Genomic DNA, 15,156 nt, shown 5'->3' on the forward strand with positions numbered 1-15,156 from the left:
AAACCAGCTGTTTGTTAACTAGAAGTCTCACTCATGTCTCATGAAGAACATGTTATACTTACAGGAGAGCAGAAGTAAAATTTTGGTTTTTTGAAAAATTATCTTTCTTTAGAACAGGAATTGAGGCTTGAGGATTTATTTTCTTGTTGATCCTTTTCCTGTGCAAGTATTTAATCACTCTCTAAATCTGCATATTGTAGATTTTTTTTGATCTATGTATCTATTTATTACCTATTAATTTTTTCATTGTAAGTCACCCTGATTTTATTCACTATCTCCTTACATTTAGAAATTCATGTCTGTTCAGTACACTTACTGAAACATGTTTTCAATCAGGACTTTGTAATATGACATCTGTTACTGCACATAACACTTTCAAAATACACAGGAACTATCTAGTGCTATTTTAGACATATATTAGACAGTTTTGCTAGTTTGAAAACCTACCCAATGCATTACACCTTGCAACCATTTCACTTTCTTGTTGCTGTGAATTAGTTCTACTTCACCTTGAATTAGTGTGCTATCAAGATTGATGGTAGACTGGAGCTGACATTGAGTACTTACATTGCATAGGAAAACCTTACAAAATGTTTCTCACAAAATGTTAACTATCTGCAATTAGCAACTCTATCCTCAACAGTTTGCTTATCAAAAAATTACACTATAAAATCATTATTATAAATAGTGGTTAAATTACATCTATTGGAAGGTTACTAACTGCTAGAAAGGACAAAATTAATGAAAATATTTGTTTTGCTGTTCTGGGCTTTTTCAAATAACACAGACTCTGCGTGTTCCTCAGTTCTGCTAACAGTAACACTTAAATCAATTCCCTCAGGAGGACGCTTCAAATTAACAATAACAAGGCATAAAAACAAGAGAACACTATTTATGTGGGCAAGAATTTGCAACATTATCACACTCTCTAATTTTTGTGTTCCTTTTTGACAGGATGCTATGTTTTTCATAGCTGGACCTCCAAGGTTGCACAGCTCAAGTCACAACTGCACTTAAATGAACCATATTAAAAACTGAAGACCAGATATAAAACTGAAGACTGGATTATGACTTAGTTATCTCCAAAGAGATTTTACAACAGTGTGGGTTTTTGTCACACAATCAGTCTGCTGGATTCTGAAAGGCTGCAAGCCAAGTCATGGCAACATTTAAAACAAAACACATGTGATTTTAGACATTCTATGTATAAATCACTTCACCTACTGAACATTACCTCTGCTTTATTTTGAATTGTAGATTCTAAACTTCTGTATCTCCTTGGAAAACAACTATTGCCAGAACTACATCTGGAATAGTCTTTGTGAGTTATGTTAAATTCCTTAGGCTAAAGAGGCACCATCAAAAAGGAAGTGTGTCAGGAGGATAAAGCAATTCCCACAGGATGTGAAAAATAGGACTGCAAACCCAGAAAACAGCTGGCAGCCACTTACAAGCACCTGAAAGAAGCCTCCACTCCACGTGCCTGGTTCATGGCAAGAACTACACTGGATGTAGTTATGAGAAGAACATGAAGAGACAACACCGTGGTAGGAGAAAATTGTCCCACCTTATTCCTTGGAGACCCAGTAAATGATTGTCATCAGTGGAATAGCTTAATGTTTAAAAGTAAATACCACCAATTTCAATGAAAGCATCTCTGAGAGAGGATTCTACATGTCCTTCCAAGAGGGTTTCTCAATACCTTGGATTCAAAAATTACTCTGAAGCTAACTTCCTAAATGTTTTTCTTAAACTGTAGAATGTCAAAGTTCCCAGTGCAACTATAATTTGACATCTCCACACAGGTGCACTATAAAAAGAGCATAAAAGCTGGGTCACAGACCACCTACAGGATTGTTCACTCACAGGTCCTAGCAACTGCTATTTTGTCTCAGCATATTTACCTGCTTTTGTTGCCAAATCAAGTGGATTAAAACAAAACTGAAGACTGTCAGTGGAGGATTGCCTATACAAACTCATACATATCCATACATTATTTATACACAATTAAACCCGTTATGACTTTGTGTAATAGATATTGACTCAAATGTATGTTGATAGCTTCCTGTTCAAAGCCTTAAAACAAAAACTCTCATTAGCTATGTAAACAAGATCTGTGTGATCAGTCAGCTTTTCTCCTAAACACTTTAAAAGCCTCAATTAACTCTAAAATGCAGAGTTTTAATGTTTTTAATAACATCTTACTATTTTAATAAGTTTAGCTATTGTAATTGTGATAAAATGTAATTAATTTCACTGTCAGCAGGAGAAACAAAGAACATGGATGAGTTTCAAGTGAAGTTCTCAAAAACAGGAAAAAGGAAGTAACCACATCACTGGTCTCATTCATGGATTATACTAAACATGACAGACAGATATCTATTACTCTATAAAGAATGAATTACTCTTTTCCATTTTCTAACAGGACATGAATGAAATTGTTTTGAATGTTGACATCTTTTAATAAAAGACACAACACATTTCTGGATTTGTTTTTTGGACCCCATATTTCATCCTATTTCAGGCTCACAGTGAAAATCATACTATTTAGTTTTTCCTTATTATAAATTACAGAAAAAAAGATTAAGATAATGAACCAGAAAAAAAATACAGAATTGAATTTGCCACTGTGAGTTCTTATCAGCAGCTCTTCAAAGAGTATTTGACTGCACACAAACTATTCATAGCTTCTTAGAACCTATGTAGTATTAATCTAATTTTCATTAGTTACTTTCTCCCATTCCAACCATGCTGACCTATTCTGACTTCTTTGGCTTTCTACAAGTCTTTACCTGGCTACTGCTCTGTGTAGCATAGATACTATAGCACAATGGAATATGTTACATATAGACAGCTACATGAGAAATTCCTTTCTAGGAAAGAGTTAGAAAATCAAAGAAAGTCTTTTCCCTTTAGAATTAATCTAAGGGAGGAAAAAAAAAGGTTGAATTATGGCAGAAAGTTTTGCCATACATTCACTACACATTGGATCACAAGTAAAGTGAATGAGTAAGTGAAATTAATTTTCAGACTTTAATCAAAATGAAAAATAATGTTGTGCCTAAAGACATAGTCTATAAGTGTTACAGAGTAGTTCTCTGCTCTACTGCAAATTTCTTCCTCAGTTTTGTCTTCCTCAGCCATTAATGTGCCAGCATTACCTTCTCTTCCTATCCTTTACTTGTTTTCTTCATGTGGGCTATAAACTTTCAAAGGCAGGAAGATGCCCCTCAGTACATATTTGTACAGCATCCAGCATAAAAACTCATGATTTCAAATACACTCTTTGAGCCCTACCTGAAGACAAGCCACTTCACAACTCTGTCTTCAAAGATATCTGATATGAGAAAAGCATAGTGAGTAGAATTGTACAGAAATGCAAGGTACATTGTAATTTTAGCTTGGGAGCATATTACACTTTCTAATTTGCATTGCCCTAATACTATTTTCTAGTCTAAATTAATTTTGATTTCCAAAGATAGGAAACTCTGAGTATCTCTCAATGGAAGGCATCTCCTCAACTTTACAATACACTTCTACAAAGAGGGTCAATGTAAATACTCAAGCTATTATTTCTGTTTCAAAGGCAGCATGACAGCATAGGGTATGTAAATCATAAGCTTCACATTTATTCCCAGCATAAAAAGTCAAAATAAGGTATGTACATGGGCCTTCAGGATCTTATATAGCCTGCCTATTTTTCCAAGTCTTTTGATGAAATTTGATTTTTTCATAGAGTGCAAGAAACATTAGAAAGCATCAATGAGTCTGTTCACATTACACAGTAATAGGCTGAGCCACTATGAATTTCTCTCATGATTTTGAGTCTTTAAATTTTATATTAATTTTGGCACTTTTCTTCCTTTTGAAATGTGAAAACATTGCAGAATAACTTTTATTGTCTTCTTGAATTGTAGAATCCAATGCATGCAAGTTGCTATAAATAAATATCCACTACATTGTAGTAACTGACCTTTGGCCCGCTCTTAGTATCTTTCAGTGCAGAGGAAGAACTCACTAGATTAAATTATTAATCATAACCAATAGTTCTGAGGACATATCTCTCTTACAACAAAGTACCAGTGTTGCATGTGGTGGCCAGAGGATACAGACTAGTACTGCCCAAAAGAACAAAGTTACTACTGGGAATGTTTTAGACGTCATTAGCTCAGCACATCTAATTTAAGGTGTTCTTCCACCACTGGTTTTACTTTTCACATTTTCTTAGCAGTGCTGATGTACTGTGGTAGGACAGGGTTTTGTAATGCTGATTTTTTTAAGTCATATTGGAAAGATCTCATCCATCCACTCAAGAAGGAGGAAGTTGCATAACACCTTTATGTAAGCAGTCCCTTACTACAAAAATTATGGGTAAGCATGCAAAAAAGCCTTACTGCACTTCAAATTTCCATTTTCCATTTTCACACAGGCTTTGGTTGTACTTTTAAACTTTTTCTGTTCTGTAAAGTAGTATATAGATACTGTTATGTACTTTATTAAAACAGCAGGGCTAGCTGATTTTATATCCAGTTGCTGAAATTAAATACTGATTTTAAAATTACTATACTTTTACTATCACACATGGTTTCACTGCAGTAAGATACAGAACATTTCTGAAGAGCATCAGTATTGTGGTAGTATTCAGAACTCCCTGTATCTAACTACACAAACATGGAATATGCTCTCTGCCTAGAAAATTAATCTCCTTCAAGTGTTAATGAAAACAATGTCTATAAATACATGAAAAATAAATGGGAAACAGACATAAGTTTAAATATCAGAGAAAAGCTATGTAACGACAGCTCACTGGATGCCAAAGATTAGTGCTTGTAACTTTCCCTCTTGTTCCTTCTTGTAATGCACTGTCAAAATCATTGCTCCCATGGCTGCAAGCTGCCAACAGACTCTCAACAATACCTAAGAATAGACATCTAGGCATCACAGGAGTTTAATCCCTTCCACACTGTGTAAACAACATTTGTCACATTAAGCTTTGCATACATTAGGGACAATTGCTTCGCAAAACAAAGAGATAACAACAAATGAAAAGTGATGATCAGATATAGAACTGCTGACGTTAGAATGAACCAGCTGTAACTGAGGGGAGGAAATAATGACGATGGCAGTAACAGCTGCTCACAACATGAGTGGCTGTTTTGTGACACTGTATGTTCTAGACAGCCACAGTCCCCTCAAAAAAGCACTACAGTATATGGAAATATCGGCATTCATTACCACCAGAGGCTTTCCACAGTGACTCTTCTGCTTCAGTATCTTTCTGATAACTGGATTCCCTTATTCAAGAGATCTAACACGGGTTTGTCTCTTTCATTTTTGGTATCTGCACTCCCAATATACAAAGTAACTTCCCCCTACTACGTTATATGTGCTTTTCTCTAGATCTCACTGACAGGAGTTATGGAGGAAAAGCAGGAAAGGGGCTAGGTTGAGAAGGGAAGGGAAGGTGTTAATAACTACTTTTTGCAGATCTGATGCTCCTTGAAATAAATTATTCTTGGCTGTGAAATATGTGTGTTTGTCTGCAATAATTCGATGCTACAAAAAGGACAGTAATCACAAAAATCACTTAGTCGCCTACAGAAAAGAAAAAGGTATTCTTGTTTAAAGAAGAAACTGAAAGTTAAATTAGGACAACTGAGGTTTAGCAAATTAGACTTAACTAACCAGGACACAGTCAATCCACTCTAACTATTCTTCCTGTGACTGCCACTCTGACTGCATTTTTAGTGACATCCATGGAGATATGATTACTAAAACTGAAATCAGAATCTAACATAATCTTACATCATTTGCGGTCTCATGGACCTTCTTCTCCATCACTCTGAAAGGGCAACAATATTTTCCACCAAAAAACAAAAATTAAAATATAAATAGAGGAACCACTGTGACCTCCACGGCATAAAACAGGATATCAAAATCTAATGGCAGCTTTGACATTGTTAATTAATGGGAGAAGGTTGCTGCTATGGAAAGCAGGAGAAACAAAAAGAGAATGGAGGGGGAAGTGGGAAAAGGAAGAGGAAGAGGAAAACTCTAAAGAAAACCCCTGACTCTTGAATCTCAAAGTATTTTGGTTGCCACTGAAAACCAGAGCAAAAACACATCTTCAGGAGAGAAATGGAAAAGTACAAAATTTATCCTTCACCATTTTACTCAATTTTTTAATAGCTTTGCACTTTTGATACACACAACTGACTCTCAATATGTTTGTGAAAATCAAATTCCAAAGAAGGCAAAATAAGCGAAGCAACAGAGAAATGGCCTGCTCTGTTGTTGAACCTTTAAATGCATCAATGTATTATCTAAACACACTTTTCTTATTTTGTTCAATAATTTTTATAGAAAACAGTGAGTGTAAGTCTGTTATCAGATTCGTTAAGTAGAACAATTGTAATACTGAACTGGAGCAGAAGTGCTATAACTGATAATGCACTCAATTAAACAGGGTTAACTTAAAATAGCTTTTGGTAGGTTAACAAAGATATGTACACTCTGCATTTTTTTTTAAACCACTCAGCTAGTCTAAAGATCAGTCTCATTCCACTGTTACTACCTGTGCTGCCTTTCCTCCCCACCAATCCTATCTGTGTAATCATCTGTACACCTTATTCTGGGTTAATTTTCTGTCATTTTAGTGAACTTAATTAGACAGTCCAGGAATTATCGTGATGCATGGAAAGTGGCAGCCATATATTGCCTGGAGTGAGACTGTGTCTTTCATTGGCAACTGAATTTTTGACCAGTTCTCATAGAACTTCTTTCATAAGTACCCTATTCCTTCTAAACTTCCTGGTCTTGTTATATTGTTCGAAACACTTATTCAATTGTCATATTCTCTTCCACTAAATTTCACAGTGGAGAAACTGGAAATAAAAAAATTAAAACAAGGAGAAAGAAATCTATTATCTCTCTTTCCCCCTCCAGAAACATCAAAGATTGTGTATATATATTAAAAATATTCCTTTTCCCCTTTTTGTGTCATGTTTTGATTTTAGCTCTGCTAAACTCACTGATCCTATTTCAAATCAAACTCAATTTAAAAGTGCATGCACATTATACTGTTATGAAATTATGTAAATGCAGAAAAAATATATGCTCCTTAAACTTCCAGAATAGTTTATGTCACCCTGAACATATCCTGCCAATTAAATACCAAAAAAATATATTTAAAATATTAACTTTGCTGAAGGAAATGACTGAACAAATTTGAAGTTTAACAAATGGCTACCCCAATCTGTGACAATACTATACATATCCAAGGCATTATTACTATTATAAAACATTCCATTTTGGCACAGCCAGATTGGAGAAATTAGGCAGAAGAACTCTGGACAGACTTCTTTAGGAAAATAAGCCTGACTGCCCCAATATCACAGTTTTAGTTTATACAGTGGCAACATTTTTCTAAAAGATCTCTATTCCAGTTGTCTTATCATGGCAGAAATGCTGTCAATAGCTTTGACAGACAGGAATTTTGCAATGAGGTCACAGGCTTAGTTTGGATCTTCCCTTGTCTGATTAGACAGAGAGTATTTTACCACAATTGGCTCTAGTCAGTGATGGATTTTCATTCTCAAATACCTGTCATCACCATCACCGATGCATTCAGGAAGAGCGAGACTACAGCCAAACAGCATGATGTGTTGATAGCAGTTGAGACGATTGAGGTAACTGAAGAACTTCAGGAATTTTTCCATTTCAGTACTTTTTACAATGGAAAGAACTGAAGTTACAGTGGTGTAGTTATATGGCAGCATTTGGCACTGGCTGTTGGTGATATTTCTGCAGGCACCTGTGAAATCAAAACAGTATATTTAGAACAATAGTATGACTACTGAATAGCATGTACTGAACTGAATAGTCAGTATATATAAAATATAAACAATTCCTTAATGCTATCATAATACTGTCAAAAAATAAGAAAAAAATTAAACCAGAGAAGCTCAGCTTGGAAAACCAAATAAGCTTTTAGCTGTTTTCACAATCCTCTGACTTTGTACAAAACTGGAATAGAAACAAAACCAATTTATTTCTGACACAGCCTGGATACAATAAAACTCAATGGAAGCTGAGAATAGAAGTCACACAGAGAAAAATGGGTTCTTAAGCTGCTCTGGCTTTAGTGTTCCCATAAAGTTTCTCTTTTCACAGCCACTCTGCTTTCACAAGTGGAAATTTCATCAAGATAAATTTCATCAAAATCATTCATGAGATCATAATGTATCTCCTCAGGCAGAACTGCAAGATAGTCCCTGTCATGGCATGTGGCAAGAAGCACTGATATTTCTGGCTGAGATCATGTGCATTGACTGCTTTAGACATTTTAAAATTTACACAGTCCTGACAGATAAGGGTACAGTTTCTTGGGTTTTGCTTCCCCTTACGCAATTTAGCGCCTGTTTTTCTCATCTTTCTCGGAACCAGGTGCAGGCGGCAGTGGGGGTTCGCAGGCTGGGCTGAGGAGAGGCCAGAGCCGCCCCGGGCCGGCAGGGCAGCGCCGCCGGGAGAGCCCCGGGAGGAAAACAAGCGTGAGAGAGAATCCTGCGACACGGAGGTGAGGGAAGGAGGGGGAAAGGCGCTTCAGGCACCTCAGCAGAGATTTCCTCTGCAGCCCGTGGAAGGGACCTGGGATGGAGCGGTTATCCACGCTGCAGCTTGCTGAGGGCTCCCTGCCAGAGCGGGTGGCCATGGCCTGGAGGAACTGCAGCCTCTGAAGGACCAGTGCTCAAGCTTTATCCTGAGGAACTGCAACCCTTCCAGAGGGCCCACACAGGATCTGTTCTGGAAGGACAGCAGACCACACAGAGATCCAGCACTGAAGCAGGGAAAATTGTGAAGAGGAAGAAGCAGCAGAGTGGAACTCTCATGGACTGATCACAACCCCATTCCTCATCCTCCTCTGCCACTCGCAGCAGGGAGGAGGTAGAGGAGTTGGAAATGAAGGAGTGAAGCTGAGCCCGTGAAAGAAGGGCAGGATGAGGGAAAGTATTTTAGTTCTTATATTTTTTTCTCACCATCCAGTTCTGGTTTTAACTGGCAATCTTTCAATTATTTTTTCCTGGATCTGTTTTGCACTTGATAGCAATTGGTAAGTGATCTCTCTGCCTTTCACTCAACCTAAGATATTTTTCATCTTGTTTTCTGCCTCCCACTGTCCTGTGGAGGGGATGGAGTGAGAGAGAAACTAAGTGGATATCTGGCAGCCCATAAAGAGAAATCCACCATGGTCTAATAAAAAATGTCCCTTCTTTCCAAATTCAAGAAGCATGAATATATAATTGAGATCAATTTTTAAGACAAAATTGAGAACTGAAACAATTCTACAAAGTTAGTTTCAACTCATGCATTGCTGTACCGTCTCTTTAAATATTTAGCTAGCCTAGATCCCACTTTGCCATGTCAGATTTGGATAATTTTAATGTGCTTCTCACTGCATGGAGATGGCCATGGCAGAGAAGATAAAACTCCATGCCAACCAAGCATAACATAAATAGAGACCTTGGACTCAGAGTCATGTGGAAAAAATTCAGTGATGTGGGGAGAGGAAGCCTGAGAGAAGGGGAAATTATAGGTCACCTTCCTGTATGGAAGGCTAGACAGAAGCAAGGAAAAGACAGGGACACATCAAAGATGCAGTAAGAGATTTAGATCATTTGGATAATTCCCACTACAGGATAAAGTTCTCATGAGTCTCATATTTTATGTATATAAGAGTATAAATCAGAGGAAAACTTTATATGGACAGAAAACCAAATTTAATCTGTTCAAGGAAATAGCTTTAAAAAAACCTAGACTTCAATTTTTTTCAAACCTGATCAGCATCTCTGTATCATTTGTACTGTTTCCTCCAGTCTAAAACTGTCAATCTCTCTAAAAAGCACTCTGTTGGTTAATCTGCAGCTGTTGGTGTCAGGACATATTTTGAGTCATGGTTAAAAGTCAATAAGGAAGCAGCACAGAGTTTAGCCATACTACTCAAAATGTACCAGTCAATATAAGTCACAATTTTCTTCATACATTCACTTTGGATCCAGTCCACTTGGCTTTGTTTTTAAATCAGACTGTTAAAGATCTTTTTTTTTAAATTTCTTTTCCTGCTTTCCTTTAGTATTTCCCCCTCAAGACTCCTAAAAATCTTTATCTTTTAGACATCTGTCCTGAATTTGCCATTGTAAATAATGAGACAATGAAAGCATTTCATTTCTTTGACAATTTCAACTCTTCAGTGCCTGAATGATTCTTCCTATCTATTGGAGACCCCACTCTGCCTCCTCCCCAGAGTCTCTCTTATTCTGAACACAGTGGAAATTACTGTTTATACTACATTATCTCCTGGGTTATTATATTTCCTTTTGTATTCCACCTTTACCTTCTTTTCAATTTCTGCATTGCAATATCAGCTTCATCCTATAATTTCTACAACCTTGTATTGTTAATGCAGCTCTTATTTTCAGATAGACTTTTTACATCCCTATTTTGTATCCTTTCTCCTCTACCCAAGATCTCAAAAAATGATCTAACAATTATGACATATAATGAGTGCGTATTACCTTTCAATCATGAGTGCAATTTACTCTTCAACACATCCCACCTTGCTTGTGATTCTTCATTGTTTTCTGCTATTTGGATTTCATCCAACTTTTCTGCACTTAATGGCATATGGTTTAGGTAAGATCTTTGAAAATTATTTACATAAGAATTTTTAAAATACCTAAAAGGGTGTAAGCTATTCAGATACATATTATTTCAGCCTATTTTAAAATCGATAGTGACTGGGGTGCTTTTTTTAGACTAGTATCTTAGTTCTAAAGAATAATTGCAGTTTTATATCACTTGAGCCTCAGTTCCTATTTTTTTCTCTCATGGAATGCTGAAACACAGAACACAAATACTGCAAATGTATCTTTATCTAAATAACAAATAAAACACTTGTTTTAATCAAACTACCTTGTCATCCTACCAAAATTCAGTCTATCTAAATGAATCACATGTGTTTTACATGCAGTTAAAATTAAAGATGTTAATGAAAGCATTACAAATACAAAGATTTTTCTTTATTTTCCTACATATTTTGGATCACCATTTGAGACTATTTGACACTATTTGAGTCATATCAAGATTTAACATCTTTCCTTGTATATCCAAAATGAGCCATCCACTTCTAAAAGGCATCGATCTCATTAGAAGTGCACTATTTTAGTAAGCATTAGTTGGATGCCTTGAATCAGAGGTGAGAAGTTTGTGAAAAGTTGCAGAACCTCTCCATCAAACCATGGGTAATTAAGGGAATTCTTAAGTCAAGTCAAGTCTTCTATCAAGATCTTGATAGAAGAATCTAGTTAAAACTCATTCTATTCTTGCATGTAGGGATAAAAGTTAGCTATAGACTACATGGAAATTTTTTTCATAATTTTGGAGCACCAGCAGACCCTATTCAAATCATCAGGGGAGGTACATGCCAAATGTACCAATTTTTTAAAAGCTATAACTTCAGCTTATTTTGAATTTCAGTCTTGAAGCTAGACAGCTTCTCTGCTGAGAGCATCTTTTAAGCATGTGCTGAAGTGCTGTCTGAATAGGAATTAAGTTAGCATATGCTCAAGAATTGTTCTAAATAGTTGCCTTCCCTTTTTAAAGATGTCACTCTCTTGACATCTGTAGCTCCTTGAGATTTAATGTGAACCAAGACACATTGTCACCACAACACTGGAAAAATAAAAAAATTGCTAAGATACATCTGTAAATGAAGAAGGTTCCAAATTCTTCACGACAAGGAAAGTGGAGTGAAAGAAACTGAAGTAACACAATGAATGAAGAAGAGCTGAATGTCTACTCATCTGTGATTCCTGCTAGGATTCTCTTCAATTTCACATATTCCTTCTGTATTTATTCAGGTACATTTGCCCAAAATCAAAACAGTATTTTAAACTTCCACTCAAACTGATTCTTAAAAAGGAACATCATATAAAAACTACATGTCAACTGCCTTCAATTAGCTCAAAACTTCTAGAATAATAGACATGATTCACTTCTGCAACTCATATTAAATAAGTATTGAATGATAACTGCATAGGAATAATTTCAATAATGATAACATGAATAAAAAACAAGTTTAGCCATTAAGAAGATAATAAAATACAAATCACACGGTTCAAAAGCATTTATTTCTTAAGGTTTCTTTACTGATGTAAATCAGGCAACATGTTTCATTGTCTTACAACTAAAGCACAGGTCCTCTTACAGAAATAAATAATTCCTTTATTATATATTCACCTTCTAAAAAATAGCATAAAAAGACGTAGTTTCAAGATTAAAATTAATCTCTAATTTTTAGAGATGGAGACCTACTGAAAAGTAAATTATTCCACAGCTATTTTTCTCTAAACTGGTGCCAGCTACTACCACACAGTTATTTGCCAAAAGAGATCAAGAGACCAGTGTTTGCTTTATTGCTGTCTCCCATTTATTCCTGCTCTCTGTTTTAAAAAAAAGTCCACTAAAACGGTAAGGGGATGCTTTATCACTATCAAAATTTGAAACATCCACATAGAACAGCAAACCCACTGGTGATGGAATCACCACTTCCATGACACTACTCATTTCCTCTGTAACTGACAAACTACTTAGTTGTACCATGGAAATAGAGAGTTCACACCTAAAAGCACCCATTAAGCACTGACAAAGTGAAGGGAAAGACAAATTAATTCCATGCTCTGGTGTAAAAGCACAATATTACACACAACAGTCAACAGCAAGGTTCCCATTTTTAATAGCCTCTCCTGACAAGAACAAAATATCACTGAGGGGTTAACCAGTATTTCTCATTCAAGAGGGCTACCACAGCCAATAAAGCTTTGGTAAATACTGCGTCTGTAGATAATACAAAAGCAGAAGTGTGTCCAACCAGCAACACCACCACTACCAAAATGTAAAACTGTTGAAGGGATGGGAAACAGTGCAAAAAGAACCCCCTATTCTAGCTGTGAAAAATAAGCATTTCTCATTTGCTAGAACAGAGATCCTCTACCGTATACTGCAAAATGGAAAAATTGATTAAGAAGCACTTATGTAAAAGCACTAATAGTTTTTATTTTAGGTGCTAGCAGGCACCTGTTGACTTCAGGAAATTATCAGAAGCATTGTGTGTGTATGTCTTCATTACACATGAAATCTGTAATGTCTTGATCCCTAAAGAAAGGCTTCAGAGGAGTGCATTTATACAGCCTTATTACAGCACAAAGACATAATCTGAATACAAGCAGTAGTAAGTTTGTTACATTTACATGTGGGTAGACATTTGAGAAACTAGTGTCTCCTGAGGGTTCAATCAGAGTGATAGTAGCCTAAAGATAAAAGCAAGGTATTTCCCAAGTCTCCAACAGAAGGTCATGACTTTTCTTAAGTCAACCAACACAATCAGGAAAACATTTCAGAATACAATTGAATGCAATAGTGATGCAATGGTGCCATACTGCTTCTTTTCAACCATGTGTGCTTGCATTTCCTTTGAAACAGCTTTTGCGCCAAACTACCCAAGAGCTAACCTAGCCTGTGTTAGGGCTGAGTCAGCTCACTGAGCAAATAAATGCCATAAAAAGCATGCAGTTCAGAGCAAAGGGAATGGGGACACTTCGTCAGTATCACTAACCTTTAATGCAACCCATCTGACTCATAACAGTTTATGTGGAGAAGAGGAAAACAAACTTTAGAACAGCAAATCCCATTCATGGATCTGAAACACAAGACAGGCATCAGGACTAGCTGAGAACAACTGCTCTGCATTTAATTTTATTCAGCTAATGAATTATACAATTTGAAAGGAATGAGTGATTGTCAACTCCCTCTTGTGCTCCACAGGTACCAAAGGGAGACATGGTAAGGCTACTGACCACCTGCAGTAGAGAGAAAAACAATTCACTACCTCCCAGGTGACAGAGACGGGATTAGCCATGAGGGAAATACAACTCATATTTTAGATCAGAGGTGAAATGTTATCATAATTATTTTTTTAAGGCAATCTGTACCAGCTGCTTCAGAGTGGAACACCACACCCTGTCTTCCCCAGACACTTCTTGCTCAGAGCAAGTCTTAAATTCTAACTTAGCTATTCTCTTGACCAAAGAATATTGCAAAAGGCTGGACACTTCATCAAGTCACTTCATTTTTTGGAGCCCCACTTCTCTCAGCAAGTGGTTTCCAGATGCTGCTCTCCTTGGCTGGAGCATATACTTTTTTAATCCCTTGAGCAAGCACAGCTGAGAGCAGGTAAGCTCAAGAGCCAAAGCTGAGGCTGAATATTTACCCCCGCTGCAAAATACCAGATCTGGTATTTTGATTAGTCATTCCCTAATTACACAATTCTTTAATGAAATTGGAGACATATTTCTAAGAGCCTACCATTAAACAAAAGGCACATATTGAAATTAATTTTACAATTATATCTATCATTAGAGGCTGCTTTCCATGGTACATTAAGCTGGACAGAATTTTGCTATTCTTCTGAAACATGTGCATGACTTTACCCCTCTTGACAGGCCTTTCTTAGAAAAGGGGAATAAAAAATGGTAGCCTCCACTGGAACCAGGCAGGCATCCAGATGTTTTTTGTTGGGGTTTTTCTAACAGACATGTTTTCAAGAAGTGAAAACTAATGCTAGCTTGATTGACAACATTTAGTTATGTACCAATAAAGCTATGTTCAAAACAAAACAAGAAAAAAATCACACAGTGCTTTGTAAAAAACTTAAAATAGTTTAGGTTATGAATAAGTCAGCATAGAAATAGGCTGTGCCTGAGCTGTCCAGTTCTCTCTGGTTAATTACCTTTCTAGGATAGACACTCTTCTGATCTATTTAGTAAGAAATTAGGTTCCTTTTTTCCAAGTACATCTCACAGTTAGAATTATACCCACCTTAGTTTCAGATAAAACTAATTCAGCAAACCCGTCCCTGCAAAATCTGTCTAGAACCTAAAAGCGCAATACAGCACCTGACTTGAAAAGCAAAACACTGCAAGTACACACAAAATATCCTTTCCAACCTGCAGTTTCCCATGTGGAAATTCACAGGGGAAGTTTAAGACTTGGATGCTGATCTCCAAAGCCCCAGTTACCTAAGTCTGATAAGTCTAACAGATT

The 15,156-nt window shown here is 36.4% G+C and overlaps 1 protein-coding gene across 1 annotated transcript in view; it reads right to left on the reverse strand.

Moving 5' to 3' along the window:
* Positions 1-15,156, reverse strand: part of CORIN (corin, serine peptidase) — a 113,168-nt gene that overhangs the window by 65,041 nt on the left and 32,971 nt on the right. The window contains exon 4 of the mRNA XM_021526370.3: positions 7,603-7,813. Within this exon, the coding sequence (XP_021382045.1) occupies positions 7,603-7,813 (211 nt within the window). The remainder of the gene's footprint in view (positions 1-7,602; positions 7,814-15,156) is intronic.

This window comes from Lonchura striata, chromosome 4 (assembly GCF_046129695.1).
Source record: "Lonchura striata isolate bLonStr1 chromosome 4, bLonStr1.mat, whole genome shotgun sequence".
NCBI classification, from domain to species: Eukaryota; Metazoa; Chordata; class Aves; order Passeriformes; family Estrildidae; genus Lonchura; species Lonchura striata.